This window comes from Epinephelus lanceolatus, chromosome 10 (genome assembly GCF_041903045.1).
Source record: "Epinephelus lanceolatus isolate andai-2023 chromosome 10, ASM4190304v1, whole genome shotgun sequence".
NCBI classification, from domain to species: Eukaryota; Metazoa; Chordata; class Actinopteri; order Perciformes; family Serranidae; genus Epinephelus; species Epinephelus lanceolatus.
In genome coordinates this window covers 7,580,546-7,607,713 of record NC_135743.1, presented here as the reverse complement: position 1 = coordinate 7,607,713, position 27,168 = coordinate 7,580,546, and the positions used below count along the sequence as shown (strand labels likewise).

The following is a 27,168-nucleotide window of genomic DNA, read 5'->3' as shown; positions in this document are numbered from 1 at the left end:
TATATTTTTATTTTTAAACCTACTAAATGATATGATTGCTGTGTTGTTAATCAGGTAATTTGTTTATGTAATTACACATCAGCTTATAGGATGTAGGAATAAAATAATAAGAGATAAATAGCCTTTTGCTACACATTGAAACGGTGATATAACTCAATATAACTATGTGAGCAATAAATGGTAAAAAAAAATTTGTCCTGATGCACAAAATGTAGAGCTGAAAGGATGGGTTAATTTTTCTGCAACCATTTTGATAAGCTATTAATTTTCTATACAAAAACAAACATTCAGTAGTTTCAACTTCTCAAATGTGAAGATTAGCTAATTTTCTTTGTCCAGTGTGTCATGAATCTAAACATTTTTTGGGGCTCTGGTCAGACAAAGCAGGACATTTAAATGCATAAGCTTGGATTTAGGGAAATTATTAAGGTTTTTTGTTTATTTACTATTTTCTGACCAAATAATTTATCAAAACAGAGTAATGTGGAGATAAACAGATGGTGGAACCAATCATTGGTTGCAGTTGTACAAAGAAGTGCAGCCCAGTCACCAGATAAAAATGATTTGGTAAAATAGCATTGTACATTCCTGCAAACCAAAACAACATTACATTTGCACATTTCATATCAGCGTTTCTAAAGTGATGTAATACATGAGCTGACTTTGTCATCGGGAGGTGGAGGGGATGGTGGATAGTGTGTCACATAGCCAAGACGCCTGCCAAGCTGCAGATCACTGTTAGAGATATATAAACAACAAAACCGGTTGTGATTAAGGGAGTCATTGCTGTGTTTCCAGCAGCTTTTTAGGCACCAAATGTGGGTGTTTTATTGACTTTTTTGGGAGGAAGGTTGGGGTGGTAGACAGGTCACAAAGACGCAGACTTATGCTGAGCTCGTAAGTAGTAGCTTAAACTTCTTCGGTGATTCCTTTGACACAAGGTGCATGTTACTTTTGACTTGTCAGTTGAGTCATCTGGGAGTTTTTTTGTAACACTGACAGCCCTAGTAAAGTTTTAATGTATTGAATATATGTAATAATGGAATGTATCTGACTGGGTTGATGAAAAATGCTATATTCTACATTTTTGCTTTGCATCTACCAAAAACAGCCTAATGAAAAATGAACTGAACTATTTGTTGATTGCTGTGTTTATTTTATGGCTGTGTCTTGCTTGTTTGCTGTTTGTTTACTCTGTCGTCTTACTTCTTTATTGTGCTGTCACCTGCACTTAAACAAATTCTTTGTACATGATACTTGGTGAATAAAGTGTCTGACAGACCGGCTTGAATTAACTACTGTAAGCATCAGCTTTGTTGAATTTGCTTTTGTTGTTAGACATGTTTAAGTTTTTTTTTCAATATAAATAGAGGCTGACAGTCCTGTATTACTGTATTCCTTATGATCTGTAACCAGTGTAGCACGATGGCAATTAGCAATATAGATAACTAGCCAGCAGCTACATGAGTAAAATTTAACAACTCAGTGCATCGTCAACACTTTTTTGTCACAACTTGGTTTGGCTAATTTTCTGTAACCACTGTAACGTTACCATAAAAGCATGGTGGAATTAGCAAGCCAGCTAGCTAACTAGCCATCTGCGGTCAAAGTAGTAGTTTAGATTATTTAAATGTTACTGACTGTTACGTGTTACAGTGTCAGAACCATAAATGGTCAGAATCGGTGCCACCACCGTTATGAAGAGAAAGTGGAAATAAAGCTCTGATTGAAACATAAGGGAATATTATGTGTTGCAGCTCAGAACAGGTGCCGCCACAATGTGGCGTTGTACAAACTACTGTTATCGGCGAAAGTTGGCTCTGATAGTGGCTGATGGCTGCACAGTTACGTACATCACCAAGTGGAACCAAAGAGGAAGGGGCTGTGTTAACTGATAAGTGGTTCCAGTTCCAGAGAAAGGAGGTCCCTCCTACTGCGTGGCTGTGTTTAAGTGTACCATTTTTCATTCTAACATAATGATTTTTTGGGCTGGACCATAACAACGGGGCCAGAGCTGCTAAGTGAAGCTTGTGGCAAAAATCTGTGACTGAGATTTTGCCACTGCTTCCTGTTTCAAATTAAAAGGCCTTTAGCATTTCATACATGGTGCAGTCATATAGGCCTGCACAAACAGTATTCTGCAAGGTGAAGCCCAAATGTCCAAGTGAAGTAACAATAAGAAAAACCTTTGGGTGGAGGGCAATATTTAAACTGAACCAAAAGTAAATACACTTTTATTGTAAATAAATTTTAATCAATAATATATTAACAGAATATTAAGATCTCAGGCCATCTGGATAAATTGAGATATATTACTGTGTGTCATCTGCATATTGGTGGTGATTATTATTGAGCAGATTCCACATATAATCAACATCTACATTTAGGGCTCATTTTTCTGAATTTAACAATTGTACATAATACCCTCAGATCAAAAAGGGATCAAATGTTATATTAGGTACAGAGGTAGGTTCAAATAAGGTAGTAAAGTGTAAATACATCAACATAAAATAAAATGATAAGAAAAAGAAAAATAACAATAACAAGAACAAGCTGACCATTATCCCCAAAGTCGCAGGACTGCCCTCCCATACCCACATCACTTCTCCACTCCTCCCACCTCCCTCCACCCACAGAGACCCATCACTCTTCAGTCATTCCAGTTATAGTACAGTCTGTACTGGGGTTGGTCTGTTGTGTTAGATTTGTAGTTGCAAGGTAAAATATGAGGGGTTTCCAATTCAAATAAACACAAGAAGTTTGTGCTCTAAAAAAAAAAAAGGATCAGCACTCAGTGAATAACCTCCTAAGTCCTACAATAAGCTATTATGGCAGGGCTTAACTATACAGACCAGTGAGCAGTGATAACTAACATGTCTTTGGGGTCATCGGGTGGGAACCTCCTTTCACCGGTGTTTCGTCTAGTTGGTCCCACGACACCTCCAGGAGGCTAGACAGTGATCTCTGGCGTCCCAGAGACACTCCCCTAATGCCAGGTCTCACTGCTCCCCACACTAACCGAACAACCTCCTTTACCTTACCTATACTACCACAGAGGAGGTAGACCCAGGGAAGGGAGCCTTGTTAGTCTATCACACTCCCCTGCCGGGTTAGGCTGTACAGTCTACCTCCCCAAGACGAGCCCTCACAACAATGACACCTCCAGGAGGCTGGACAGTGATCTCAGCCCAAACAGCACTGCCACCTTCAACCAAACCCAGGCTCCATTTATGCGAGCTCCAGGCAGAAGCAATGCTGATACTACCTTTACTAGCACATTCGCCATACTCTATTTCACACGCTACATAGCATAACTACAATGTAAGCTAAAGTTAAAGGAGATAAATGAACTCACAGGATCAGCAAACACACTCACTTTGCAGCATGGTCTCAAACAAAATGGATTCAAATAGGCCACTCCCACACTTAAATAACCTTCCTCTTCCTGGATTTCCTCCTTACTTACACATGGCTTTCTCAGCCCAAACAGCACTGCCATCTTCAACCAAACCCAGGCTCCATACATGCGAGCTCCAGGCAGAAGCAATGCTGATACTAGCTTTCCTGTCACATTCACCATACTGTATTTCACACGCTACATAGCATAACTACAATATAAGCTAAAGTTAAAGGAGCTAACTGGACTTACAGGATCAGCAAGCACACTCACCTTGCCGCATGGCCTCAAACAAAATGGGTTCCAATAGGCCACTCCCACACTTAAATACTTCCTCTTCCTGGATTTCTCCTGACAGGAAGTGGATCTCTACACCTGATCTCAAGGAGTTATGTGCCCTGCTTAGTAGTTCCCCCTGCTGGCCCCCAGCTGACATTATTTCTTCTGTAATAGATAAACTGGCTGCATTTAATTGCTTCATCTGACATTTCCCTCACTGTCTTCCTCAAACTCTGTCCCCGCACTCCGAGTTCCCCCAGGAGTGAGACAGTTGATCTTGCTATGAATCCCCTACACCCCACTTCCACTGGACAAATCCTAGTCTTCCATCCTCGCTGCTCAGCTTCTGCTCCTAAGTCTGCATATCTAAGCTTTTTTCTTTCATAGGCTTCTTCCACTGAGTCTTCCCAAGGAACTGTCAGCTCAATGAAATAAACTATCTGTTGACTCACTGACCACAACACTAAGTCAGGCCTCTGCCTTGTACAGACTATTTCCTGAGGAACAACAAGCTTTCCCCCTAAATCTACTTGCATTTCCCAATCACAAGCACCTTCTAGGCGGCCACACCCTTGCCTCCTCACTAACTTATCCCTTCTGTATTTCTCTCCCTCACGGACAAACTGAATTACTAAGCTCCTATCCTTAACACCTTCTGAATTCACCTGTCTTCGTTTCCCTTCGATGCCTGCAGCTAAACATTTCAACACCTGATTATGTCGCCATGTATATCGGCCTTGTGACAAGCTAACTTTACAGCCTGACAAAATATGCTTTAAAGTTGCGGTACGTGAACACAATGGGCATGATGGGTCCTCATTTACCCACAGTTTTAGGTTCTGGGGGGTTGGTAACACATCGTATGTAGCCCCTACCAGGAATCTAATACAATTCTCCTCCACACTCCACAGGTCCCTCCAACTAAGCTTCCTCTTCTCTACACTTTCCCAATTTAACCACTGTCCCTGTTTAGCCTGGGCCACTACCTTTGCACCCCTTACTATCTCTTCCTGTCTGCGTATCTGTTCTACAACCAGCTTTCTTTTATCTTTGAGGCCTGCTGTATTCCATACCGGTGTACCTGAGCCAAGCCCCAGGCCTCCCCGGCCAAACCGAACATTACCTACAATCTCTGCATGTCTAAGAGCTGTCTCTGCCTCCTGAACTGCCGACCTTGGGTTCCACTTCCTCCCCTTAGTTGGATTTGGAACCACACTCCTAACTACCACGTCCTTACTCCCAGATAACAAGAGCTCTGTCCTGACCTTGGTACATTTAAATTCCTCTGTTAAACTAGATACTGGCAGCTGAAGTATCCCTTTTCCATACAATGCAACACTACTTAGGCACCTAGGAGCGCCCAACCACTTCCTAATGTAGGAGCTAACCGACCTTTCAATTCTCTCCACAACACATATTGGAATTTCATAAATTGACAGTGGCCACATTAACCTAGGATATAGCCCAAATTGCAAACACCACAACTTCAACTTTCCTGGAAGTTCTAATTTATCTATTCTATCCAATCCTTCAGCCACATCTTTTCTAAATTTCACCACCTGTTCCTTATCATTCAACTCTACATTGTACAACCTACCTATGCTCTTTACTGACTTTTCCCTAATTGTTGGGATGTCCTCATCATCTATGACAAACTTCCTATCACTTAACTTCCCTCTACATATCGAGATGCTTCTAGATTTACTAGGCTTGATTTTCATGCTGGCCCACTTGAGGTTCTTATTTACCTTCTCTAGTAGCCTCTTTGTACATGGCATTGTTGTGGTCACCAGTGTCATGTCATCCATGTAAGCCCTAACTGGTGGAAGATGCAACCCATTCTGCCGTCTCTCCCCACCTACCACCCACTTAGAAGCCCTGATGATTACTTCCATTGCCATAGTAAATGCTAATGGAGAAATTGTACACCCTGCCATGATGCCTATTTCTAGCCTCTGCCAACCTGTTGTGAAACCTGCTGTACTTAGACACAACCTAATATCCTGAAAATATGCTTTCACTAAGTTAACAACTACCTGTGGCACTCTGAAGTAGTCAAACGCACTCCAAATGAGGCTGTGCGGTACTGAACCAAACGCATTTGCAAGATCTAAAAATATTACATGTAGGTCCCTTTTGTTAATCTTCGCTGCCTGAATCTGGTGCCAGATCATGCTAGTATGCTCTAAACACTCTGAAAAACCTGGTATTCCTGCCTTCTGCACCATTAAGCTATTCCTCCAGGTTTTATTAAATTGTTGAAGCCTTTTTTTCAGGGCACATCTTATTCTTTTCAAATGGAGTGTGTTAGTTAAATCCTCTAGCCACATCTTAGAGGTAGGGACAGTTGCGTTCTTTCATATTAAAAGAATTAGTTTCTTTGCTATTATGAGGCTATTGGTAGTGTTTGACATTATAATGACTGACAATGTTGCCCAGATGATGACCTATAAAGAAAATAAAATGGGCCCAGAAGGCTTCCTTGAGGGACTCCATATTCAATATTCAAGTTACAACAACAACAACTAACAAAAATAAAACAAGTCAAGTACTACAACAAAGAGACCCACACACTTCATTGGTCTGTTGGTCACAATCTAATAACTGAACAATTTCTTATGTTAAAATGCCAAAAAAATTGCAGGTTCCAGCAACTCAAACGTGCTGCTTTTCTCTGTTTTATATAATTGTAAACTGAATATCTTTGGGTTGGGGTTTTGGCTTTTGGTTGAACAAAACAAAACATTTGAAGGACTCAACTTGGACTCTGGGGAGTTATAACAGGCATTTAGACTATTTTTGGTGTTTATTGACAAAACAATAAATCTAAAAAAATAATCAGCAGATTTTTTGATAATGAAAGTAATTCATTGCAGCCTTATGGAAGACACTTTTTTCACTTGCCCTGTTAGTAAACTTTGGTATGGTATAACGTCATGGTCACATTGTGGTCAGCGCCACACCAGAGAACCTTTACCAAGGTCATGCTTTGCATATGAAAATAGTGACAATAGCACTCCGTACCTTACATTTCATAGGGATGGATATTGAAAAGACTTCAGCTCTCAACAATCATTGTGAGTATGCCTTTTATATTATTAGGTATGTGATGATGTGATTAAATACCACTGCAAACTGTCAGCAAGGCAAGAAATTAATTTCTGATCCAAGATTTCAGTATTTTCTGTCTTCTCCTCATAAGAGGTGGGAAACAGTGAAAGCTGCTAAAACTTTTACAGTCAGTCATTTTTTGTATTTGCTGCTGAACAAAATTTTTAAAGCAACACTTTTGGGGTTTTGCACCAATTTTTCATAGGTCAAAGTTGAAGACTTTCTTTTTCATATACTCAATAGATATATTTCTCCAAATTTTGGTCACAAATTTGTAAAAATCTGTGTTAGTGAGCACTTCTTCTTTTCCAATATAATTCATCCACCTGTCCATTAATGTGCTTCTAAAGTAACTAATATGTAAATCAAATTTTCATTGTATGATCATGTACACAGATACACAGATGAGATGTGTTTTGTGTCCAGCCCAGTCACCAGAGGAAAATTTTGGCATTGTATATTTCGACAAATCACGAATATGTTACATTTGCATGTTGGAGGGGGCAAGCTGCAGACCAGTGTGAGATTTAGCGAGCCATTGCTGTTTTTCCAGCAGCTTTTTAGGTGCCAAACATGGGTGTTTTGCAGCAACTTGTTGGTGGGGATAGCGCTAAAAAGTATTTGCTTTTCCAGCGGGGATTGTGCTCCCAAAACTGGGTTTACAAAGTAGTAGGCTATAAATATTTTTATGGCAACTGGGTTGCTCTGTCTGAAGAGTGCTAGTCTATTTCAGATGGAATTCTCCACCCCTTCTGCTATCTCCAACACTATTTTGCAAGAGCAACATCGCCCAAGAAGATTCAGATTGGTTTAAAAATTAAATACAAACAACCTATAAGTGCAGAATTATGATGGTTTCAGAAAGACCTTCCTCTAGTGCTTGCACGGTGTTAACAAAGTGTGGAGATAGGTCTGGTTATGCAAGACTGATAGAAAGGTTGCAGGTTTTCTGGTTACACTATATCAGTGGTTCCCAACTGGAGGGTCACGATTCAAAAGGGGGTCACAGGTCCATTTTGAATGGACTGCAAGTGACTTGCTAACATATCAGTTTTGTAAAAAAAACACACCTTATTTTTAAGTACAGTGAATTTTTAGCACAGAGCTTTTATTTTGAAGTGCATTTCCTTCTGTGGAGTGAGTAAATAACGAACAGCTACTTAACAGAGACAGCAAACTAGTTTGAGATATGGTCAAATGCAAATATTATGCTGAATGTATTAATCTGTGTTGACCTTGAACTAATGACTAAGGAGAAATCTGGACCCCCTGACAGAACAAGTTGCAGGTCACAGGACTTAAAGACATGTAGATAAAACACTGGCTTAGTTAAAGAAATTAGACTGAGTTTGGTTTAAAAAAATGACAGTCTTTAGACAATTGTTTCAACTGCATTTAAATTGCTATATTTCACTGTATAGCACTAAATCATACATTGAAATATATTCACAGAAAGGTCATATTAACCCTAAATAAATTTAGTATCGGCTGAGCCCAGACTTCCCGATGTTGTTTGATTGGCAAATCACCAAAGCCATGATTGTTTCCTGTAATGCAAAGTGTACCACCAAATCCTTGTTCTGATTTTGTTAATATTTTCAGATTGCAGTTTTATTTATGCATCTGTTACAGACGTACACAGGGTTTTCGCTTATTTTACCTAATCAGACCTCCTCTCTGGAGTGCAGCTGTTGCTTATTGCCACTTAGATGAGGTTTCCACTCCATTTCAATTCAGCACACACAACGGCACACACCACTTCAGCTAACCTGAATCTGTGTCTCTAAAAATACCCACAGCGCTATTGAAAATACAGACAACAGAACACATATTTGTCATGGCTTATAGTGGCTGGATTTAACTGTACTGTCAAAGTATGTGAAAACACTTAAATTAAAAATTACTACAGCATTTCCACAGCCTGCTGCTGTTTGAGTATCAGCTGTTAAAGATTAATATCACACTGCCACCTTAGACACCACCTGCACCCTATTTCAAAGGGTTTCCCTGCCCTTACGGCTAGAATCAAACATGTTTCAGACATCATCTCTTTCTCATACTTGTTTTGTTTCATATGTCAGGATTTGCACCTTAATATTCTCTGCAACCTCACATACTTCCCAGTATAGCTTTGCCAAGTGTCAACCAAAGCAAAGGTCCTTCCAACCAGAATAACCAACCCAGTCTCACTCTGAAGTCATTGAAATCAGGCGTCAGACAGTGACGGAAAAAGCCATCCGTCAACTGCAGCATGACACTCGGTCGCTATTATTAGTTTATTGGTTGTCAGCGGCGTCAGGGGGAACGCAGCGGGACAAGGACTAAAGTTAAGGTGGCAAAAGTCCAAGTAGGGCAGGCGGGCTTGAGGGGTGGTGGATGGGTCCAACAAACACCGACTTTCACCCAGGAATGCGGTATTCATGTCCTGTAAGATTATGAAACCAAACCCTGTTCTTTTTCCTAAACCCAACCACGTGCGTTAGTTGTTGAAGGAAAAAAAGCGTCAATTTGCGGTGTTGTACCAACATAGTGCATTTATTTTGACAGAGACTGTATGTTAACGGTAAATTTCCTGTTAAAAATGGGAGTGCATTTTGAAAGAAGACAATGCATGTAACAGGCAGGACTTGACACAGCGTCCCAGAAAGTCCATGACCAAACGTCGATTTGTGACGAGGTCGGAGTGAGAATGTGTTGGAATAACAGAAAGCTCCTGTGTGGTTGTGCAGTGTGTGATATATACTGTATGTATGTACAGAATGTTATTATACCTATTGTCCCCTTGTTTGTAGCTGAGTCATAAATGGATTGTGTCGTGACTCTGATTCTCCTCCTCTTCGGTAAGATCAGCAGTGTTACATAATTCTACAGATAAGTGCTTGCTTTTAGCCAGTGTGTCATAAACGATAAATATGCCAGTCTAAACACATGTATATCGTCTATCTGTAATCCCCAGGATTTTGCATCCCCTCCTCTTGCGTCCTTCGTAAGTTCCACTATGTCAATCTGCCCACGAACTGGGACAACGCTCAGGTCTACTGCAGATTGTATTACACAGACCTGGCAACCATCAAAAGCATGGAGGACATAAGCAGGTTGAACAGACCTACTTTGGACACTGAAGTGGCGTGGATTGGACTGAGGGATGACCCACAATCGTGGGCAGGAACCATGGGCAATGACAGCAACTCCTGGAGATGGTCAGCAACTGGTGAAACGAGCAAAACTGGTTATAAAGCCTGGGGTTCTGATGAACCAAATAATTTCTATTCAGAGAGCTGTGGGGTGATGAACAGTTTTGGAGAATGGATTGATATGTCCTGTGAACGTGTGCACAACTTTGTTTGTTATACTGGTAAGAATATATCTGATCAGTGGAATCTGATAATTTTTTTTTTCTATTTTCATTACTCATTTATTATTTAGACCATGAAATAAACCTAAACTAGTGAGAGATTTCCTAAGAGCCAAAGAGGATATATTCAAAATGCTTGTTTCATCTCAACAACATTTTATTTGGTAGCCCAACTACAAAGACATCAAACAGAGAGAACTGGTTAATCCTCTCTCTTAAGAAGCTTAAACCAAAATATTTAGTGTATGTGCTTTATAAAGAATTAAACAATAATTCTATATCAAAATCTATTAAAAAAAAAACAAAACATAAAGACCACCTGTACATATAAAATAAGACCCCCTTTTGTAAAGAAAGTGTGTCTTGAATTGTCTGGCAGCAACATTTTATTGTTAATTTCTTGTCAAACTGAACATGAAGTGAGTTTTAGAAAAGACACAATTGCATACAAGAGTGAGCTCTGGTACCCAAAATGAGTATTTCTGAAAGCGCCCTCTGTATCTACATGTATGTGGAGAAAGCTAAATAAAATAAAATAAAATTAAATTAAATAATAAAATTAAATAAAAAAAAAAAATAACGGGTGAGACATTTACATTACAAAAGAAAATTTTACCGCCTCCAAATGGATGCCACTTTGATGTCTTTGAAGTCAATGTTGCGCCGGACAAAAAAGGAAAGCCATCTTGTATTTCACGTCATTTTGTTTTTGACTATTCAGTTTCTAGCCCTTATGCTAAGCTAGGCTAACAGGCTGGCTCCAGCATTATATTAAACAAAAATTATAATGGTTTTTATTTTCTCATCCAACTCTTGGCAAGAAAGCAAAAGACTAGAATCGTACTCTGCTGAAGCTATCCAACATGGTTTCCCAAAACTGTTCTGCCCGAAAATACTCTTAAATAATTTCAGTTATTTTATTCACTGTCACTTCACTTCTGTCTATTGCAGAAATAAACCAAACCGAGAAAACCTACGTGTTCATTCCAACTTGGAAAACGTGGACTGATGCCCGCGACTACTGCAGATTGTACCACACAGACCTACCTGTGATTGAGAGCAATGAAGAAAACACAAATGTGCAAAACGTGATACCGTTCCTCAGCGCTGCATGGATTGGTCTGTACAGAGTGCCGTGGACTTGGTCTGATAACAGCAACAGCTCATTCAGGAACTGGCAAATAAACGAGCCAAATAACGGGGGTGGTACCCAGCACTGTGCGACTGAGAATGCCCAACATTATTGGGATGACGATCACTGCTGGAGAGAGCTTGCTTTCATCTGCCATGAAGGTGATTGTTCACTTACAGCACAAAGAAATATTGTTTTTTAAGGTGTTCTACCTCACAGTCTCTTTCTTTGGTGATTAGATGTTTATTATCATCCTGGTCAAAACCGGAACTCCGCGGTGGTGAGGATGAAGATTCAGACTGACGCTGACATGAGAGATCTAGCTATTAACACCCAGATCCTCCAACAGGTACAACGCTTTCTCTTACTCTCTGTGTGTTCAGTCTTTGTAGTGGAAAAATTACAAAATATGGCATGAGGCTATACAGAACCTACAATGTAACAGAAACTGGAGAAAAAGTCTTTATATTTCTTTTATTTCTCTGCAGCTGGGTACACTGCTAGAGAGTCAGGGACTGACTAACATCAGGGTGCGATGGACGATTCAGCCCAGGAAAGAAGAGAAAGAGAAACCCTCAGAACCTCACTGCATTATACATTTTTAATATATTTCTGTCTGCAAACTGCAAACTCAGACACTTGGGAGGGCATATCTGATCAGTAATGCTGTACCTGAAACAAACCTTTTCTTCTAAATGATGATAAAGTGACTTTGTTCTGTTGTTAACAAATGTATCTGTTTAACCAAGTTTCAGTTTATAGCAGACGACAATAGTAATGTGAGATTGTAAGGATTTCTGTTGTGTTTCTACGTGTTCACTTGGAAATATATTTTGCTGTAACCTGCAATGTTTATAGAATTAGACACATTTTTGCTTTAACTTATTATTATGAGTTAAATGTTGATCACCATCTGCATTTATATTGGTTCCTGATAAGCCTCGCTTTCACTATGCAACTCTGTCTACCACTGGATACAATCTCCCATGAAAATGAAGGCTCGTTTACGGCACAAAGGAAGTACGTCAACCATAGAGAGGCAAAGTTCCTCCCCTTCTGGTTTGTACGGTAGTCAGTGTTGAGAGAAAAATATTTTTTTGATCCTTGTTCTGCCATGAATTATACGATATTATTCAATTTAAGATAATTTTGCAAGTCAAGGAAGTTGCAGTTTGTCATAATGCAATATCGATTTCAGGTTCAGGTTACTTTATTGATACCCAAGGGTAAACTAGTTTCGCAGTCGAGATTCAAAACATCCATCACAGTTTGAACAATCAAAACAAAACATAAAACACAGAATACAAGAAAGAAATTTAAAATCAACAGAAAATGCTGCAATCCATGAAATAAAAGCATGAAATTAAAGCAAATAATTAAAAACGCCAAAAGCAAAATTCTCTACAAGACATAGGTTTAAAGAATAAAAACAGTTCAATAGAATAAGAATAAAACAATGAGGTAAAAATCAATCAATAAATAAAAAATAAGATAGATGCTCCGAAGTGACTCTTCTGTGCAAAGATTCTACAGCTTGTTTATTTGTGTGAAACTGCGTAGTGGACTACATTTCTCATTTCTCACTAGCTACGTTCCATCCACTAACACAGTGTTACCCTACTTGGTGTTTTATCCAAGGACTCCTGGTCTTTCTAATCAGCTGGGAAGCAAAAGAACGTGTGGTGCGGCATCTGCAGTGATGCAGGCGCTGCGCCGGACCATCATGGTGAAAAGGGAGTTGAGCCAGAAGGCGAAGCTTTTGATTTACTGGTCCATCTATGTACATCCCAACCCTCACCTATGGTCATGAGCTCTGGGTAGTGACTGAAAAAATGAGATCACGTATACAAGCAGTGGGAATAAGTTTCCTCTGTGAGATGGCTGGGCTCAGCCTTAGAGCTAGCTCGGACATCTGGAAGGAGCTCGGAGTAGAGCCGCTGCTCATTCATGTCAAAAGGGGTCAGTTGAGGTGGTTCGGGCATCAGATCAGGATGCGTCCTGGTCACCTTAGAGGTGTTCAGGCAAGTCCAACTGGTAGGAGGCCCTGGGGCAGACCCAGAACACGCTTGAGGGATTATATATCTCATCTGGCCTGGGAACACCTCAGGGTCCCCCAGGAGGAGCTGGAAAGCATCACTGAGGAGAGGTACATCTGGGGTGCTTTGCTTGGCCTGCTGCCCCTGTGACCTGGCCCCGGATAAGTGGATGAAAATGGATGGATGGATGCAATATTATTTACTGTATATAGTTTTTCTAAAATAAGGTCCTGTGGTGAGTGTAAGTCATATGTTCCGACCCTCTGAAATAAAGCATTTCCTAAATTCACGTGACCAATGCGCTGATTGGAGTAAAGAAGAAGGTAGTGTGGGGAGCGAAAGGTCAAGCGAAAGACTGTGTCACAGTCTGCATCACGTGTTTGTGTGTGTGTGTGTCTGTGCAAGCATTCTGTGTCCAAATCTCTTGCATCTATGGTGCCATAATTGGCTAGTCAGCTATCTTATCGCTCGCCGTCAGATGATCACTGTTGTGGGTATGAGCTCAGCTGAGTATAAGAATTATTTGTGGGTAAATGAATCAGTCAAAGTATCGAGATGCAATGACATATAAGTACATTTTACTGCAATTGTATTCCAGTAAGAATAAAAGGTATACTGCAAAACTACTCTCAAAAGTACTTTTTTTTTTTTTTTTTTTTTAAATTAAGTACATGTAACCACGTGACAGAGTAAATGCAAGAGGAAATGGCAGGCAGTGCAAAACTGAAGTAACTGGAAACTGTGGTAGTCACTAGACAGAAAGTTGTCTGTTTCCACTTTAACATAAAGAGGAAATGTTTTTTTTACATATGTGACAAGTCACAAAATGTCTATACTTGAAGGTTCCCTGTTAGGTCAAACCAAACAAAACATTTAAACAAGCATTTTACTTTCTAATTTGTGATGTAAGCAACACCACAGGCTGACCTGTGCCAGATTCTTCATTTTCATATGAAAATAGGGGCTTTTCAGGAGTTTACCTGCAGATGTGAGTGTTTCCAGCTTTGGACGATACATGATGTGACCAACCCTGAATATATCACGAGTTCTTATAATGTATGTGCACCATGTTGTCTGCTTTGTTGCTTCCAATTCAGCAATTAAGGGGAAAGTTAAGGAAAACTTAGTCAGATATTCTGTTTTTGATCGACTTACTGTTGTGAACGCGTGGCCTAGTTTAGGTTTTAAACACACTGTTAGATTAGTGAAAGTGTATATTAAATGTTATTTATTTATAAAACAAAGAAAAGGTAATTTCACTCTGATTTCACCATGTGAAGTGTATATCTCATGTGTGTGTGACACATGTAAATACTGCCATATATTGGGTTGCTGTCTTTTTGTTTTCCTCTGAAGGTAATGTAAGTACTGTCTTGAATAAAAAAAAATTCATTCATTTGACACTTTTTCTTTATGTAATGCAGTAATGTTATTTTAATGTGACTACATTTTTAGTGGTAACTGTACTTTACTTGAGCACAGTTTTTTCAAAATAACAGTACTTTCAATTGAGTAAAGTACTCTATTACTTTGTCCATGCCTGCGGGGGGACACATTGTTATTTCTGTCTCTGTTATTTCTGCTACGTACAACAACCTGCGTCAATTTCATCTACGCTTGTCCCCATTTTTTGTGGCTATTTAACTTTTTTTTCATCATTGACGCCAACTATGTAGCACCATTTTTAAAGGCGCTGTATGCAAGAATGTGGCCAAAACGGTTACTGCACTCAAATTCAAAATGCTGCCGTAAGTCGTGTCCGCCGCCCCTCCCCTACAGATTCGAGGTTGCTGGACAGCAGCACGCTGGAGACTGATTTGTTTGCCCACGGGCAGCTGCCGTGACATATTAGGATGATTTTACGACTATTTGCTTTAGATTTCTTACATATAGCTCCTTTAAACCTGTCTACAAATCTCTGGGGGGACAGACCTACAACCCATTTGAACTACTGCTTTGATTCAAAGGTCAAACACTTGATTACAAATGAACATTAAATACAGTTGAGGCTTATGGGAATAGATTAACAAACTAGCTCATTTAAATTTTGACCAAATGAAAATCAGAACATAGGAGAAAATAAAATATATAAGCAAACACTGCAATAGTCACTAAACATAAATTAAAACAGAAAAATTATCAATAATGAAAAAATATCAAAAACATGCTAGGCGAGTGGCAACTTCCAGGGCTGAAAAGTGGAGCTAACACGGAAGTGCCAAAACAGCAACTGTAGGAGCGACGGGGGCTTTAACTCATCCGTTTACATTTTATTAAGGCTTAAAGTAATGAATAATTAAGGGTGGGCCACTTTAAGTGGCAGGCTGTCAATAGTGTGCACGTTATCTCAGTCACATCCAGCCCTCGCTCCTCTACAGTGCCAGCCTCTCACCCAAATATGGTCATTTCTGGCTCCAAAAAAACAAGATGACGACGGCTGAAATGCAAAAACTGAGGCTTTAAATAGGGAGTTCATGTGCACAATGACTGAGTAGTAGTAGATAACTACGATATAGTATGTAGGGACAGAGACCATGTGATGTTAAAGGCAGATGCAAAAAGGTGTGTTTTGAGTTTACTTTTCAAGGAATCGACTGGGTTGGCTTCAGCAGAGGGGCTCGGTATGAGACGGCTCTACCACCTGCTGATGATTTATTAATTTTGGGGATGGATAGGAGACCGACATTATGGGATCATGGAGGCCTGATTGATAAATGTGGAGTAAGTAGAGATGATAAATAGGATGGTGCAAGTCCGTGTAATATTTTATAAGTTAAAAGCAGAATATTGAAGTCTGATCTAGTGTGTACAGGGAGCCAGTGTAATGAAATGAGAACACGGGTGATATGGTCAAATTTTCTCGTTCTGGTTAATATCCTGGCAGCAGTATTCTGAACGAGTTGTAGTTTCCTAATGGTTGAATTTGGTAAGCCAGAAAAAAGTGTATTGCAATAATAATAATCATAATATATCGGGATGAGACAAAAGCGTGAACCAGTGTTTCTGCATCAGTCATGGAGAGAATGGGACGAATCTTGACAATATTATGTAGGTGAAAATATGCTGTTTTTGTTATATTATTAATATGGTCTTCAAAGGAGAGATTAGGATCGAATAAAACACCAAGATTTCTAACACAGGGGCTTTGTGAAATGATAGAACCAGCTAAGTTTAGGTGAGATTGCAGAATTTGTTTCTGATGTGCTTTGGACCTAGGATTAACATTTCAGTTTTTTCAGTATTTAAGAGAAGGAATTGTTCTTGATTTCTTGTGTGCACTGTTCTAGATGGATCAGTTGATGAGAGGTGTCAGGCTTGATGGATATATAGAGCTGAGTATCATCTGCGTAAAAGTGGGAACCCAATTTCTATTTATTGATTAATGAACCGAGGGGTAGCATGTAAATAGTAAAGAGAATGGGACCAAGCACAGACCCTTGTGGTACACCATAATTAACCTTTTTGCATTCTGAAGAGCAGTTATTATAAAAAACAAAGTGAGATCTGTCAGTAAGGTAGGATTTGAACCAGGCGAGAGCAGAGTCGGTGAGTCCTGTGTAGTTTTCTAGACGGTGAAGTAGAATATGGTGATCAAGTGTATCAAACGCTGCGCTGAGGTCTAGTAGCAGCAATACTAAAGCTGAGTTGGAATCAGAGGCGAGTAGTAAATCATTGACCACTTTTGTCAGTGCGGTTTCCGTACTATGGAATTTTCTGAAACCGGATTGATGAGGGTCGTATAGATTATTGAAGGAGAGGTGATCAGTGAATTGTTGGGCTACTGCTTTTTCTAGGATTTTTGAAAGAAAGGGGAGATTTGTAATTGGTCTGTAATTATTGATGACATCAGGGTCCAGGTTATGTTTCTTGAGTAGTGGCTTGATTACGCCTGTTTTAAAAGATGCAGGTACTGTTCCAGTGGTAAGAGAGCTATTAATTATATGTAGTAGTAGTGGGCTAAGAATTGGGAAGAGGTCCTTAATGTACTTAGAGGGAATAGGATCCAGTAGGGAGGTAGTGATGCCATGGGGCCCAAAAACACTTTCTCCCATAGGCTTACCTTGTAAATCAGTGAATACATTTTTTGGAGTGCCACAGCCCCGCTGACTCGTTCCACTATCAGGATTTGATCCATTCAGTTCGATAACATTTGGAAGGTCTAGAAGAGCTTCAAGATTAAATCTTTTTATTCTCATTCAAGTCAGCAGAGCGCTAAACCAGAAGTTGGTTGCTTCGCCGGCGCAAGTTAGGTGTGCTTGGCTGTGCTTGACGACCATAAGCCTCTAGTGCACTTGCTCTATGTGCACAATGATGTCCGGTAAAGCCTTATGGGCTCCATGTGCCACTGAGCAACTTTCATATGAATGAACGGGGTCCTGCCTTCAATGATGTATCCAGGTCTTTAATACATACATGGTCTGTGATTGCAACGCTATCACGGTGGCAAAATCTGTCCACACACAGACATGACCTCAGACTTATGAGGTGAAAGATTTTATACATGTGAGTATAAAACAAACAGATCACTTCTCACAGATAGTAAAGGGTATTAGGTATTTTATTATCAGTTCTATTTACAATTTATCACCTTAGAACTGTAGCTATCAGCTATTTTTGTAGATATTTTCAAACTTAATCAAAATTAAAAATATCTTGTATATGTGATTATTTTAAGTTGCATTGTTTTCCGTCTCCTGTCCTGGTAAATGATTGTTTGTTTTTTTAGTACTTGTCTGGTTAAGAAACAAGGTGACCTCAGTCTGATTGCCCATTTGGATATTTAAATACTGAATGACAAAATGTTGCACAGGACACTTCTCAGATAGATGAGCAGACACTTCCCTCCAGATAGAGAGATTCCCAGTTTGGTTGAGTTGCTGCCAACAGTTTAAATACTGGATTTCACATGTGAGTACTTCTTTTATTAATATTATTTTAATATTATCGTTGTAGTATTATAGATTATTTGGCATTTTATTATCAGTTATAAAATTTACCTTTTTTTTAACCTTTAATACTGTTAAGAATTAACTGCAAAACTATCAAACTATCAACTATCAAATGTTTTATTAATATTAGAAGTCTGAAGCCACTGTCAAGCTCATACAAAGTATAACTTATATTGTACAATGTAAATGTTTTAATGCTTTAATGTGTTTTAATTATTTTATCATTTGCTTTGTATTTTCATTCTCTTACTTTTCAGTGGAAACAGAAATGGATTATACAGCGCTTTTGATTTTCATCTTCTGTGGTAAGAGTTTAATGACTTCATGGTGATGGTTTTTGGTTTTCAGATCAGTGGCTCCACACAACAAGTGATTAAAGGAGAAGTCCGATATTTTGCACTTTGAGCTCCATTTTTGCATTGTTTATGATGAAATAGAGTGGTTAAGACCAAAATCATTTTCGGAGAATTTGGCTTTCTCCTGCCTGGCTTAACACTGCTGTCTATGGCCATGTGTAAACCTGTCCTAAAACCACCCTAAACGTTCATTTTCAAAGCCATGAAACTCACCAGTGGTCAGTGGTGTTTGTTGATGTTCTGACATAAAAATCGTAGCAAACTGTGGTTTCCGTGATGATTTATTTGACAATTTGTGTAATCCATTGGTTTTCTATAGGACAACTTCACAATGGATTACTCGCTTGTAAACAACCTTCTCAGTACGATGCCTTTGAACACAACGCCAACCTTCTTCTTCTGCTTCTTTTCTGTGTCCCATTACATTGCAATGGTTTCCTGCCAGTTGGCAACACCCTTGTAAAGGAGCATTTTTATGTCAGAACATCAACGAACACCACTGACCACTCGGTGAGTTTCATGGCTTTGAAAAGGCAGCAGTGTTAAGCCAGGCAAGGGGCTCAATGTGCAAAATACCGGACTTCTCCTTTAAGTCCCTTTTAATAATACGGCTAAAAAATATAGGACTGTAAAAAAAAAAGGTAATTTACAGAGGGGTATTTGAGTTTGTAGGACCTTAGACCATCATTGTTCGTTACTTCATTCAAACGGAAAATTTGTATTAAAGTCCAGGTAAAGTAAAATCATATATTTCTCCTTAAACACATTATACATGTTAGAAAAAATACCTGTTGAAAACATGTAAAAAGATTGGGAGCTGTGTTTCACTCTTTCTGTGTCTTGGGGTTTTTTTTTTTTGAAACCATGATGCGATTACTCACTGGAGCCATCGTTAACATAACCTTTCACCTACATAAAACCTATGTTACTACTAACATGTGGGCGCATAAGCATCAGCATTGTCTTGTTCACCCTCTGAATGCAAGCAGCAAGTTCACTCTTTCAGTCTAATAAATACACAAATAATACACAATAATTTTGTTAAATGCCTTATAAACACAAGCAAAAGAGACATCACTTATGTACCTTTCAGTCCTTGGCCTGAATCGGCTACATGGCCCACAGCTGTGGGTGTGTGCTTTGTGCTAACGTTAGCTGCTGTTAGCTGCTAAATAGAAGTCTGTTGCCGTGGAGCAGCTCTGATTGGCTCGAGGGGTGTGAACTGGGGTACCATAAGCCCCTTTTACACTGCCTGTTAAGAGCAGGGATATAGTGCCATATGCCGCCTCATTGTTCTGTATATATGGTGCAATAACAGCGCTGAACCAGTGTCTGAATAAACAGGACAGCCTGCGAGACGAGCTCGTGGGTGGCACGGGTGTGATGTTTTGACGACGTGCTGTCCAGCACCTGCTAATGTGTGCTCACCTTATTTCCAATCCAGACGTTCAGAGGGTTTTTTCCGGGAGCTGAATTATCTGCAGAGGTCTTCCTTTCCAAAACAAACAGACCAGGTGATATAAATCGATAAAAACAGCAAAGAAGCAATTCTGTGTTTCTCTGATGCTGTCTGGCATGTCGGAGACAGGCTGCTAGCCTAGCATCTGCTAATGTGGGCTTCCCATTTTTGTCTGGAAAACGTATGATCCAGACATCCGTAAGGCTTTAACTGGGAGCCAAACTCTCCGCAGATGTCTCCTCCTCTCCGAAACAGACCAGGTGATTTAAACTGGTAAGAACATGCGACAAAGTGTCTGGTTTACCCATTCAAAGTTACTGTAGAAACATGGTGGTGCAACATGGCGCTCTCTGTAGATGTGACCCACCTAATTCAGACCACAGATTTGCAGTGAGACAAAACCGGTTAAGAATACTATGTGAACTCAGCTTGACTAAAGCCAGCTGATGGTGTCACCTGCAACTCAGCTGGTCAATTCACCAGCAGCTTAAGAACGAGGCATGTCACCTCTTTCAACAGCCATCCAAGCCTGAGTCCATCTCATTTACATTCTCACAGTTGTTGATACATATGTCGGTCTCCGTCCTCAGTGTGTCGCTGCTGCTGCTTGCTGTATTTGCACGTTACAAACACATAGGTTGTTTTACGTTTTCCTCATTTCATCACTAACATTCAGCTGTAGTAAGTATCTCACTGTCACCATCCTTGTTCATATTGTAAGAGGCTACAAATGAGATGTAGCTACAAAATAAGCCTCAAAAATGTCTCTTTGGAACAGAAGTACAGAGAGTTGCTGCTATGGACACGATACACTGTGCCGTCTAGTTGCACTGGTGTAAATGGACAGGTTTTCAGAAAATTGCAAACTGACGCATTGCAAGTAGTTGGAAGCAGGGGCGCCGCCAGGGATTTTGGGCCCCATGAAAATAATTTTTACTGGGCCCCTCACGCAGCGGGCCGGGAGGACAGCAAAAATTTTTGATGCTATTTTACATAAAACTATGCATTTTGATGGTATTTTTGACTATCATTCCCATATTTGTGAAAAAAGAAGGTCTAATTTATCTCCAAAACTGTAGACTCACAGGTGGTGGCCTTGGATTTGGGGTGAAAAAATACATATATGAGGCTATATGGTCATTAATTTATTTAATCTTCTGATTTCCAGAATATGTAAACATTTCTCTGATTGGATTGAGAGCAGTCACCCAGTCTGCTGCACACACTGCAAATTTTCTCCTCTGTTCCTACTGCAATTCTTCTATTTCAGTGATAGCTGAATTTTAACAAAACAAAATAGTTATATGTATATATATATATATATATATATATATATATGCTTTTTAAACCATTAAAATTGTTCGGAACGATTTTTATTTCATTTATTTTAATTAATCTTTTCCATAATAATAGATTCATCCTTTATATCTTTTGTGTGTATTGTTTTTTGTTCTTATCTGACATTTGAGTCTGTAATAAAGTTTATCATTATTATTAATTCAACACACGGCTGCTCACCACCTTCCTCATGTGGGGGTACTGGTTCAGGGGCAGGTGGAGTTGGGGGCTGACAGACAGCTGTTGCTGCTGCTGCTGCTGCAGTTGATGCATCTCTTTGGAACGAGGCATCATTTTGACAGAGGGGAGGTCAACTGATTGAATATGAGCAGCTTGCTAAATGTTTGACTGTACTGATTATTTAACTAAAACAACAGTGAAATGTAAAAATCCAGAGTTTTCTTCAGAAATATGAGCTAACATGGGGAGAAAAGTGAGCTAGCTTATAGACCACGGACAAAGTTAATATTCCATAACTTTCTACAACATGAACCACTAACAAACCCACCTTGCTTTTTGAAATACTGGCTGACATACTGTCGACCCTTTGCTTCTTTCTCCTCTCTTAGCTTCCTTTCTTTACGTTTTTGGCTACCTGATTTTTGAGGCATATTGCCGTCTCCGCCTCCTTACCCGCTGTCTGTGACAAATTACCAGCGCATTACCATTTTATGTGGGGGGGGGGGGGCATTAATGTTTCCAAAACAAATAAAGTTATTGTTACCAGTACATTGTAAATAAAATATATTTGTGATTATAAGTTAGTTAATAACTTAGTGTCATATTATTTTTTGTCAGTATTATAATTTTATTAGGGGCCTCTCTGGGCCCCTCTTAATCATGGGCCCCTAGAATCCTTCTCCTTTTTCCCCCCTTTTTGGCGCCCCAGGTTGGAAGGTCACCTCGTCTTGTTGCAAATCTTTTTGAACTGTAACACAACGCTTCTTATTATCAGGTGATTACACACTAAAGAGGACATGTTTATGATATTATTATATATTATTACATTTATGCCAATATATCCCCTTAAATCCTACACACTGGACCTTTAACAAAAAGAAATATATATAAAATAAATATAGAAAAAATATATATGATTTGAAGTAAATTTGCATGTATAAACACTGATCTGGTCTGATACTCATTTAATCTATTTGTGTTGCATCAGACCAGATCAGTGGTCTGGTCTGATACTCATTTAATCTATTTGTGTTGCATCATTTTCATATTCTCCCTCTAATATCCCTTTAGAAATATTCTTCCTCTAATATCTTTGCTAAATATTAGACCTTTTCTGTTGTAAACCTAACCCTTGAAATTGTTTTAATTCATTCCAATAATAATAATAATTCACTTAATACTAAACATGCTCTCTCTCATCAACCCTCAGGATTCAGCATCAGCTCCTGCTCTCATTTCCCCCTGCGAGAGTACCACTATGTCAACGAGCCAATGACCTGGGCTGCTGCTCAGCGCTACTGCAGAACGAAATACACCGACCTGGCCACCATTGAAAGCATGGATGATATAGACAGGCTACAACCCACTTTCTCTTATTCATGGGCGTGGATCGGACTGATAGATGATCCTATATCCTGGAAGGGAACCATGGGCAGTGACACCAACTCCTGGAGATGGTCAGCGACTGGTGAAACGAGCAAAACTGGTTACCATAACTGGGATGCAGGCCAACCAGACCATTATCAGGCAAAGGAACTCTGTGGCAATATGAAAACCAGTGGAAAATGGTCTGATATTCCCTGTCATACAGCCTATACGTTTGTTTGCTACACTGGTAAGAAAAAATAGGAGCTGATGGATTTTACTTTCTGACTGCTTTTGTTCACTGATTGATTTCAAACAAACTGTCACGGTTGCAGGACTGAAGCTTTGCAGGTGCGTCTTAGCTCTCCTTGTGAAGGTGTCTGGAGCTGTCTACGGCCATTTTTGCACTAAGTTTCTTCTATGAAGCCTAAACTAGAATTTAAACTTATAATTATTTTTTCATTGGTTCAGTGGATAAAATAAGTTTCAGAATAAAGTAACAAAAAAATTAAATTTTTTTTTTAAATCATTACAATTTTTAAGGTGAAATCTTCAAAATGCTTGTTCATTCTGACCCGCAGTCCAAAACCCAAAGATACTTAATTCAATATGTAATAGCAAAAGTTTAAAACAATTAATCTGTTAGTAAAATTTTTACTGATTGATCTTATGCCAATCGATTAACTTGACTTTTAGCACCAGTCCAAACTAAAGTTTGATTGACTCTCCGCCCCCGACCCCCTGCTGGTCTGCTTTCACACCTGCAGGAAAACTTGCAGGAAAGCCCAATTAGTCTTTTTTCAGCATTGGCAGTATAAAAACAAAATCGGGGAGTGCAGCAAAATGCCGCCTACCTACTTTTGTTTATACAGAATGCGCCTTTTTCGGGGCAATGGGGGGCGTGAGCAAGTAACAAAACGTGTAACTCAGCGTGTGACGTAAACAGTGACGTGGGAGGGAAGCCGTGGCTGGTCTCAGTCCGTTTAAACTAAAAGGGTTCCGCCAATATGACTACCCTACGAGGCGGAAAATTGGACACCTCAGATCAACTCGCCAATCTGGCTCTGTGTGTCTAAATACTCGCAGCTTGCCAGTAAAACGGCCCAACATTCACCGAAAATCTGGCAGTGTAAAAGGGGCTAAAGTCTCCAGCCCACTATCGTTTACATTACTTTCAGACTGAAACTAAACTTTTGGTGCATATTTAAAAAACTATTCATGATATAGACATTTTACACATAGTGCAAAGACAGTGATTCCAAGTTGTTAAATAATTTCATCTCACCCAGCTGTAACAATGAGCATAGGGTGACCATATTTTGATTTCCAAAAAAGAGGACACTCGGCCGGCCACGACATAGCCTACTTAAATGATACTCGCAGTTTACTCAAAGATGCCTTATCATTTTAATATATTTAAAATTTATATGTATGGATAGAAAATTCAGTTATATTACAAAATAATATCTCTCAAAGACAGAAATTCAGATAGGCCCCAATAGGGGACACATACACACACTAGAGTGTGGCGATCCGAGCCCGACGGTACCCGACGGGTCGGGCCGGGTTTGGTCAAAAATGTAGCTATAAATTGTATTCGGGCTCAGGTCGGATTCGGTCAGCTTTCAGTGAAAATGTAGTGTAAAAATAAATAAAATCCTATTGTCTATCCTGTTTGGGCACTGTTATTTATGTGACAACACCTGAACATAACACACACAGACACACAGTGGCTGTTTGTTTCTACCTCTCTCCTCGCTGGAAGTCTCGGACCTCCAGCCACCCGCCTCCGCCTTGATTAAACACTGAAAATAAAATAAAAGAGGCAGACAGGTTTTCCTATTTTATCTTATTTTGTTTTATTTCTCCCTCTCCTCTTGCTGGAATCGTCGGACCTCCCGCCTCCCACTCCCGTCTCAAATACGGAGGTCTCCCTCTCCGCTGAGCACACCCGGCCTGTTAAATAGCCTGTAACCATAACAACTGTGTGACACAAACTCAGTGCTTTGGTCATTAAATAATGTCAGGCTCGGTTTGGGTTCGGACATAAATATGCGGCCCGTGCCGCACTCTAACACACACACACACACAAACACATGGAAAACCGGACATTATCATCAGTTTATAAAAACCCCCTGGACGCCCCGGACGCCCCGGACGCCCCGAACGGGACGTGAAAAGTGGACATGTCCGGGCAAAAGAGGACGTTTGGTCAGCCTAAATGAGCAGCTGTGATGCAGCAACAGAAATAATGTATTGTTATACTGATTTCCCCTCTGTCTATTGCAGAGATAAACCAAACTGACAAAACGTACGTGTTCATCTCAGCCCGAAGAACATGGGCTGATGCCCGCGACTACTGCAGAGAACACCACACAGATTTACCTATGATGGAGAGCAATGAAGAAAACAACAAGGTATACTCCACAAAACCAGCTGGGGCTGGAGCCTGGATTGGTCTATACCGAGTGCCGTGGACTTGGTCCGACAAGACCCAAAGCTCCTTCAGATCCTGGCAAAGTGCCGTTCCAAATAACGCTCGTGGTGACGAGTTCTGTGTCATTGAGAATACTAACCATGAATGGGATGATGACTACTGTTGGAAAGAGTACCCTTTCATCTGCCATCAAGGTGACTGTTCACTACAACACAAAGACATTATTTGGGGTTTTATCAGTCAAAATTAACAGTGTCTCTTTGTTTCATGGCTGCATGTTTTTGTTGTGATGTTCAGTTCTAAAACTGAAGACCACAGTGAAGCTGACGTTCAAGACTGACGCTGACATAACTGACCCGGCTGCTAACACCCAGATCCTGCAGCAGGTACTCATTCTCTGTTTTGTTTTGTGTTTTGTTTCTTTGTTTGGTTTAAAGATGTTAGAGGATGAAGAAATTGATGGGAAACTACAGAGTCTACTGGTACAGAAAGAAAAAGAAAAAGTCTGTGAATATAATTTTTTTTATTTCTCCTCAGCTGGGTGCGATGCTAACAAGTCAAGGATGGACTAACTTTAAGCTGGGATGGAAGATGGAGCCCAGAAAACAAGAGAAAGAGAACTAAACAAACCTAAGCGCATTTTACATTGTTAAAATATTTTTAGCTAAATGAAATAATAATTTTGTTGTGTTGTTAATAAAGTAATGTAATTGTAAGTGTATGCAATTACATGTATGCTAACGCAGTATAACAATATAGTGATATGAGGTGAGTCATTTTTCGTTATGTTTAACTATGTAAGCAATAATGCCCAAAAAGTCCTAATGCATAAAACTGTCTAGTTGGAATGATGAGTTGATTAATGGGCAGCTATTTTAAGATTCAGAAAAAGAGGTTGTGTTTCAACAAGGAGATTCTCAGTGGCGTGTTGACCCAAATTCCACTGAGTTTAAGGTAGCACATCTCAAGTTGTAAAGTCGTAACTGGGCTGGCACCCCAGTATATTGCTGAACTTTTCCGCCTGTATTCCAGTTCACAACCTCTCAGATCCTCCCAAGATCGTGGTTTTGCAGCAGTTGCTCCAAAGCTTTGGAATAGACGTCCACTCTCAATTAAATCCTCCCCAACACTGACACTTTCAAGACAAATCTTAAAATGTACACGTTTTCAATGGCCATTGGTTTTCTGTAGTGGTTTTAATATTTTAGTATTTTAATCTTTTCATGTTTGTAATTGCTCTTACCAGTTTTATTCTGTCTTTATTTGTGTACATGTTATATTGCTATATATTTGTGTGTCACTCTTTTATTTTGTAGAGCACTTTGTGGTTGTTCTTAAATGTTCTATATAAATAAACTTGATTTGATTTGACTTTGATTTGATTGTGTCGGAAAACTTAAGATTTTCGGTTCTAGTCAGACAAAGCAGGACATAAACCAGGATTTGAAAATTAATTAATAAATATGTTTACATATATAGGGCGGCACGGTGGTGTGGTGGTTAGCACTCTCGCCTCACAGCAAGAGGGTTGCCGGTTCGATCCCAGGCGTGGGAGCCCTTCTGTGCGGAGTTTGCATGTTCTCCCCGTGTCAGCGTGGGTTCTCTCCGGGCACTCCGGCGTCCTCCCACAGTCCAAAGACATGCAGATTGGGGACTAGGTTAATTGATAACTCTTAATTGTCCATAGGTGTGAATGTGAGCGTGAATGGTTGTTTGTCTCTATGTGTCAGCCCTGTGATAGTCTGGCAACCTGTCCAGGGTGTACCCTGCCTCT

The 27,168-nt window shown here is 39.8% G+C and overlaps 2 protein-coding genes across 2 annotated transcripts; both read left to right on the top strand.

Annotated features, from left to right (window-relative positions):
- Positions 1-9,590: 9,590 nt before the first annotated feature.
- On the top strand, positions 9,591-13,528 carry LOC144464406 (C-type mannose receptor 2-like). Its single transcript, XM_078171199.1, has 5 exons — positions 9,591-9,627; positions 9,744-10,142; positions 11,094-11,435; positions 11,514-11,623; positions 11,763-13,528. The coding sequence occupies exons 1-5, from the start codon at positions 9,591-9,593 to the stop codon at positions 11,877-11,879; spliced, it is 1,005 nt and encodes a 334-aa protein (XP_078027325.1). The 3' UTR covers positions 11,880-13,528.
- LOC144464405 (C-type lectin lectoxin-Enh4-like) lies at positions 13,266-26,018 on the top strand. Its single transcript, XM_078171198.1, has 5 exons — positions 13,266-13,308; positions 22,803-23,060; positions 25,247-25,588; positions 25,692-25,780; positions 25,932-26,018. The coding sequence occupies exons 1-5, from the start codon at positions 13,266-13,268 to the stop codon at positions 26,016-26,018; spliced, it is 819 nt and encodes a 272-aa protein (XP_078027324.1).
- Positions 26,019-27,168: the final 1,150 nt, after the last annotated feature.

Coding starts and splice junctions, on each gene's coding strand:
- LOC144464405 (XM_078171198.1), top strand. CDS start 13,266: ATGCGTCCTGGTCACCTTAGAGGTGTTCAGGCAAGTCCAACTG. Junction 13,309..22,802: donor TGTTCAGGCAAGTCCAACTG/GTAGGAGGCCCT, acceptor ATCAACCCTCAG/GATTCAGCATCAGCTCCTGC. Junction 25,781..25,931: donor ACACCCAGATCCTGCAGCAG/GTACTCATTCTC, acceptor ATTTCTCCTCAG/CTGGGTGCGATGCTAACAAG.
- LOC144464406 (XM_078171199.1), top strand. CDS start 9,591: ATGGATTGTGTCGTGACTCTGATTCTCCTCCTCTTCG. Junction 9,628..9,743: donor TCTGATTCTCCTCCTCTTCG/GTAAGATCAGCA, acceptor TGTAATCCCCAG/GATTTTGCATCCCCTCCTCT. Junction 11,436..11,513: donor TGCTTTCATCTGCCATGAAG/GTGATTGTTCAC, acceptor TTTGGTGATTAG/ATGTTTATTATCATCCTGGT.